The sequence below is a fragment of the Palaemon carinicauda genome, chromosome 6 (genome assembly GCF_036898095.1).
Source record: "Palaemon carinicauda isolate YSFRI2023 chromosome 6, ASM3689809v2, whole genome shotgun sequence".
Taxonomy (NCBI): domain Eukaryota; kingdom Metazoa; phylum Arthropoda; class Malacostraca; order Decapoda; family Palaemonidae; genus Palaemon; species Palaemon carinicauda.
In genome coordinates, this window is record NC_090730.1 from 73,354,029 (window position 1) to 73,360,908 (window position 6,880).

General features: G+C 37.8%; 2 protein-coding genes across 2 annotated transcripts in view; one reads left to right on the plus strand and one right to left on the minus strand.

Annotated features, from left to right (window-relative positions):
* Positions 1-5,062: 5,062 nt before the first annotated feature.
* LOC137642130 (uncharacterized) overlaps positions 5,063-6,880 on the plus strand; it is a 2,891-nt gene continuing 1,073 nt past the window's right edge. The window contains exon 1 of the mRNA XM_068374677.1: positions 5,063-5,640. Within this exon, the coding sequence (XP_068230778.1) occupies positions 5,260-5,640 (381 nt within the window). The 5' untranslated portion in view covers positions 5,063-5,259. The remainder of the gene's footprint in view (positions 5,641-6,880) is intronic.
* LOC137642129 (uncharacterized) overlaps positions 5,651-6,880 on the minus strand; it is a 3,165-nt gene continuing 1,935 nt past the window's right edge. Inside the window, exon 2 of the mRNA XM_068374675.1 lies at positions 5,651-6,819. Coding sequence (XP_068230776.1) covers positions 6,211-6,819 — 609 coding nt within the window. The 3' untranslated portion in view covers positions 5,651-6,210. The remainder of the gene's footprint in view (positions 6,820-6,880) is intronic.

Consider the following 6,880-nt stretch of genomic DNA (forward strand, 5'->3'; position numbering starts at 1 on the left):
GGTACATAAGAGAAGAACTCCTGAAAGAGCCCGAGAGAAGAGGAACGACAGCTGAGTGGACAAGAAGACACAGAAACAATGGACCTCGAAGAAATAGAAAACTCAGCATTAGAAGTAGAACAAGTGAGTAGGAAAAGGCTGATATGTTTGTAACGGGAGGGTGAAAAGTTAACAGTTATTGTACCGTGTGGGGAATGAGATGGAGGTGCAGCAGTCTCCCACCTGTTATTATCTTGATGATGGGCTGCTTTTGAGAAAGCAGAGACCCACTGATATCCCCGGGAAGGCCAAATAGGGGATATACCGTCAGATATTGATTTTTATACTGTTAACCGTGCGTTAGTTAAGTTCCAAAGCGGGTACGCCATTACCAATGTGGTACCATAAATGAGACCTCAACTTTCAGACTACAAAACTTCCTTATTGATAAATAAATTCCAAATCCTTCAGTTTCTTATAAAACAATATTCATTCCTCCATATTATGTTAGGGGTAAAGTGAAAACCAATCATTTTAAATATTTAATTTGGAAAATTTACAAAAAAAAAGTATATAAAAGTATAAATATATCGAAAATAATCTGTAGAAAATATTTACATTATATTGTACCAACCGTGTTTCACACAATTGTACATAATTCCTTTTGTATATATTATGCTTGTATCTTCGCTCTTCCCTCGCACTAAAACGAACATGAAAATTCATATCTGGTTTTTCCTCTGTGATATTGTCTGTCTTGTGAACTTGTCATGTCCTGTTGCCTTGAGGTTTTGTATATAAGGAGAGTGTTCCACAATAATATAACTCAGTCGTTTCCAATCTGCCTTTGAGTTCACATCCTTACTCGGCGCCGTCACAATATATAAGAAACTTTGGCAAACTGCATAATAAAGTTGAATGGCATGGCAGCTTTCATGCCAATTTTCAGGGTCCTAGGCCGAAAAACTCCAAATATGTGACAGGGGTGAAAAGTGGCACTGGCGTGTCACTCGGTGAAGGTACTGCGGTGGCACTTGTTGAAGGCACTGTGGTAGCACTAGAAAAAGTCACTTGGGTGGCACTTGAAAAAGGCACTGGGGTGGTACTCGAAAAACACTCTAGTGGCACTCATTGATGGCACACTGGTGGAGAGGAGGCTCTTCTCTGCTGGGCTCCTAAAAGGGGTCAAGGTCATTGGAGGGTTCTCTACATCGTTGTCGTCATCCTCGTCGAATGGTACAGACAACTTACCCTTCTTCATAGGGAAATATATCCTCTTCTTGTTTTGAAAATGAGAAGGTTGAAATGGAGGCTTGCTTTCTGAAGAGGTGCTAGATGGGGTCGAATAGGAGAGTGCTGAGTGGGGAAAATAGCTTACACTTCCCTGGTCGATTGTGTCCACATGGGGCACGTCACCATATTTCTGATAAAAACATGTTTCATCAGCACACTCAATATTATTAAAATCGCTAAGAGATTCAAACTCTCGTCGACTATTTTCTCAGAAGGGAATTTCTTCTGTATTTTGTCAAAGTGAAAAGTTGGAAATTTTTTTCTTTTAGTTCTCCCCCTATATACTTGAACATCCGGCAGCATAGCGACACTATTCGCCAATGTTCAGTGAAAATCTCTTTAACTTTCATTAGTATCACTCTGAGATATTAAGCGAAATGTAAAAGTATACGAAATTTAAATTTCAATACACTTTAGTAGTGTGGTACCAAGATTGAGACCCCAAAAAATTTAAAGTGCTACATCTCTGCGAGCATCTGAAGCTACAACTTGTGCGTCCTACCCCTGTTGTATTTTAACAAAGTCTAATGCGGCGCACCTCGAGAACAGCACCACAGACAAAGCAACAAGCTGAAACCTGGGAAAAATTGCTTTGCGCCTGCGCCTGGATCCAAATTTGCGGCTTGTTAACTTGCCCAGGGTTAAAAAGACAGGTGATCGCTGTAGCGCACGAGACGGGACACCTGGGAACAAGGAAGCCGTCAGAGAAGATTATGAAACACTTTTTCTGGCGTGGCATACATAAGGACGTGAGCCAGTTTTGCCGTGCATGTCACGTTTGTCAGATGGCTGGAAAGTCTAACGAGTACATTGAAAAATCTCCTTTACGCCTGATTAAAAGGCAAGGAGAACCCCTCAGTGATGTAATGATAGACATTGTGGGACCGTTACCAAGGACAAAGAAAGGTCACGAATATATGCTAAGCTTGATGTGTCCAGTGGCGAGAAGCTCAGAAGCCATACCCATCAGGAACATCAGTGCCAAAGTAATTGCCGAAAAGTTACTAGACTTTTTTACTGAGTTTGGTATTCCAGAAATGGTTCAGAGTGACCGAGAAACAAATTTCATGGTAAAATTGTTTCAGGACCTAATGAAACTGTTGGATGTGAATCAACAACTATCCGCTGCTTATCACCTGGAGACCCAAGGTTCATTGGAGAGGTTTCATCAAACACTGAAGAATATGTTAACAAAGTCCTACAACAAAACAGGAAATGAATGGGACATCAGACTATCATGTATGTCATTCTAGGTACGCACTGTTTATCAAGAAAGCATGGGATGTAGCCCGAATGAAATGATTTTTTGACGAGAAGTTCGAGGACCGATTAAAATTTTAGCAGAAAAATGGAAGAATCAAGAGGAAACGGATGGAGAATATGTCAAGAATTTGAGGAAAAGGATTGGTGATATAGGAACATTTTCACAAGAAAACCTTAAAACGAGTCAAGGAAAAATAAAAGAAAAGGTGTGATATGAAAAGTAAGGACAGACAGTTTGAGTTAGGACAACAAATATTGGTTTTCTTGCCGATTAAGGGATTCCCTCACACCAACATTTTCCAAGGACCATTCAGAATTTTGGAGAATATCAGTGACCTAACCTACGTTATTGAAACCCCAAGAAGAAGCAAAATGAATTATTTGTTTATCCTTCGGAATTTGGAAGAGAAATGAACTCAATTGAACCTGGAGCAGCAAGAGGAATAAAGCCGAATGATTAAAAGTTTCCCTGAAATTGTCTCGGACGTCTCGAAACAAACCAACTTAACAAAGCATGAGATACACCTTAAAACAAAGGAAAGACCATTCAAACAACCCGCTTATCGACTATCGCCGTATCACTGAGAAGTCATGAGAAAAGAAGTGGACTATTTGTTACAAAACGGATCTGCCGAACAAAATTTCTAGTCCTTTCAGTTTTCCATGCTTACTCGTCAAAAAAATCAGACGGATCTTTCTGGTTGTGTACGGACTACCAAAAGTTGAATTCGATCAGTATGGCAGATGATTATCCATTGCCGCTCATAGACTGACTACTCGACAACATCGGACAAGCAAGGTTCGTCTCCAAGATCAACTTGTTAAAAGACTAATACCAAATTCCTTTGGACAACAATGCAAAACTGCTATCAGCTTTTATAACACCTTTTGGGATATATCAATACACCATCATGTCAATTGATCTAATGAATGCCACCGGAACCTTTCAACAAGTGATGGATAAGCTTCTAGGATCAATTGAAGGAGTACGTGTATATCTCGACGATATTGTGATATATTCAATGACCAGGGAAGAACATCTTCGAATCATGAGAAAGTTATTTCAAAAGTTAAGAGGAGCACACGTGATAATTAACCTGGAGAAGAGTGAATTTGGCAAGGCAACAGTTCGGTACGTTGGATTTGAAGTAGGAGGGGAACAAATCACCCCAGTAACTGCTTTGTCGAAGGAATAAGGAAAGCATTACTCCCCACAACAAGGAAGCGATTACAATGAATTTTAGGGATGGCAGGATTCTGCTCACGTTTTTGCCCAAACTTTTCGGCTGTAGTCGCTCCCATGATGGATTTAACTAGCCTGAAGAAAATAATTCCAAGGACCAGCGAGTGCAGGAATCCTTCGACAGGATAAAAGCCATATTAACTTCAAATCCCATACTGCAAGCACTGGATTTCAATTAGAAATTCCTGATACAGGTAGATGCATCAGATAATGGGATTGGAACTGTCCTATTACATGAAGGCAAGGGAGGAATTCTTCACCCCGTCTGTTTTATGTCGTCAAAGCTAAAGAAACATCAATGAGCCTACTTGAGAGTTGAAAAGGAATTACTAGCACTAATCACAGTGATAAGAAAATTCGAACTTTATTTGAACAGACCACAGAATGAAGAAATTATGGTTTACTCGGATACCAATCCTTTATCTTTTGTTATTAAGATTAAAAATAATAATCAATAGTTAACAAGGAGGTCAATGTGTTTGTTTCCATATTGTATTAATATAAAGTATAATTCAGGTAAAAATATCGTGGTTGCAGATTATCTATCTTGGGTTGATTCCTTGGATTCAGGCCCTGAATAAATAATCTTTTTTGGGGGGAGCTATCTTGCGAAGCTGGTCCAGTATAGAATAAATATATTATCCATGTATTCCATCTGTGTATTTAAAAGATGTATAGCCAAGTCCTAAGGTGAATTCCTCTCATGTAAATTTAAGTAATTTAATGTAAAATACATAAGACTTTCGTCGTTCGTTTAATTTTATTTTTCATTTAAGTCAGTATTCACAATTTACATTATTTTTTTAAGAATAAACTTTATTTAATGCATTTTGCTACAAAGTCTTATGTGAGTTGTTTTAGGTATGCTGTATCACACACAAGATTACAATACGAGGTATTACGTGATGTTTAAATTCCCACATGGTTAAATTGTGCATGGAACTTCTTAAATAGATTTACTCTTTTCTTAAGAGATAGTTTTCCCTCATAAGTGAGGTCTATTCCCCTGTTCATAATACTACGTTGGCAATTTTACTGCTTAAGACTTACCCCCCAAACCACAAGAATGACTTATTTAGAATAATCTAGAAGTTTTAGGTTAATATATATATATATATATATATATATATATATATATATATATATATATATATATATATATATATATATATATATACATACCCCCTATGAAATTGTTAGAAGCAGCAGACATCCAGCCTGTCCCTGTGAAAGAACCAATTACGCCACCTCTCCTCTCTAAAGGCCCCCGTACACTATCGAGCATCGAATCGCGCTTCGTGCAACGCGTCGAGTTTTCATAGTGTATGGGGGCTTTCGCATCGTGCAACGAGCCACTCGCAGCTGGCTCGACGCTATCAAGACATTCCTGATATTTTGTGGGCGGAGCTTCGAGCCAGGTGATAATTTGTTGGGTACACGAGGAAGGCTCCATTATTTTTGTATGTTGAGTGAAATTGAAGATGGATAGCGCCAATTCAAGAGAAGTGTTAAGTGATTTTATAGACCTATACCAGTCTTTCCCGTGTTTGTGGAAAATTAAATCGGCAGATTACTATAACAAACACGCAAAACAAATTGCTCAAGACAAATTAGTAGAAAAACTGAAAGAATGTGACCCTAATGCTGATCGTGAATCATGTTTACGTAAGATTAATTCTCTACGTGCATCATTTAGAAAAGAATTTAAAAAGGTTCAGGCCTCATACAAATCTGGAGCCAGCACAGATGACATTTATAAGCCCAACTTATGGTACTACGAAAAATTACTCTTTCTGAAAGACCAAGAAATGCCAGGACGCTCTAGGTCTACTATAGAGGAGGAAAGCTTTGAAAGAGAGATGGTAAGGGAAATTTATATTTTTATTAAACACTAATTATCCTTTTACAATTTCAGTGATGCTTTCTCCTTGAACAATGTGACTTGTACTTAATATTCTAAGTACTATCTAGCAATGATATGAAGTTCTATACATACAATTATTAAGAAATAATATGCACTTCTTATACAGAATTAATTGTTTTAATTCATACAAAGTTCACCAAAACCTTAAAGCACCATGAACTAAATAATTAATTTGTTTAGAATTTAACTAACTATCCAATGGAAAAGTCTGAGACCAATTGTTAGTTTAATTTTTTTTTTACTTATTTTTTTTTTGGCTAAAGACTACGCTGAATTTATATATACTTGGTCTCGTACTCTAGTTTCCTACTGACTTGTCTTGCCATGGAACGGCACCTTCTTCCATAAAATAAGCCATAAATTGATTCCTGACTTCTTTAGCTTCTTGCGGAGGGTTTCTGGTATGTGTCCTTTCCAAAGGTTGTAGAGCAACATCTCCGAGCATTACATCAGGAATGGTTAGGTTTTCAATGCCTAGGCCTATATCATTGCTTACATTTTCCGGCGGCTAATATGATGCACTACATTTTCTTCTCAAAAAGTTATGTAGAACGCAGCATGCTAATACTACTTTTTCTATATTAGCAATCTTTAGATTTATTGGTGAAGAAAAAATCCTAAAACGTGAAGTCATAATACCAAATACATTTTCGATTATTCTTCTTCCTCTAGAGAGCCTATAGTTAAATACTCTGCGCTCCTTTGTGAGGTCTTTAGAGGAATAAGGCTTTAAAAAATGCTTCCTTAACGCGAAAGCCTCATCTCCGATGAATACATATGGCAAAATTCTGCTACTATTTTCTGGTTTAGCTGGCTCTGGCAAATTCAGTTTCCCTTCGCTTAATAGGTCTCCGAATTTTGTGTTCTCAAACACACCTCCATCTGATATTCGCCCATTAGTGCCAACATCACACATAATAAACTCATAGTTGGCATTTGCAAGGGCCAACAGCACAACACTATTGAATCCTTTGTAGTTCCAGTAATAAGACCCGGAATCATGGGGAGGAGTTATGCTTATGTGCTTGCCGTCAAGCGCCCCGCAACAATTAGGAAATTGCCATTTGTTTTCAAATTGTTGTGCGATTGCTTTCCATTCTGCGACACTCGAAGGAAACTGAAAAAGAGAATATAAAGAAAATTATAAATATTATACCATATTATATAATGCAAATTTT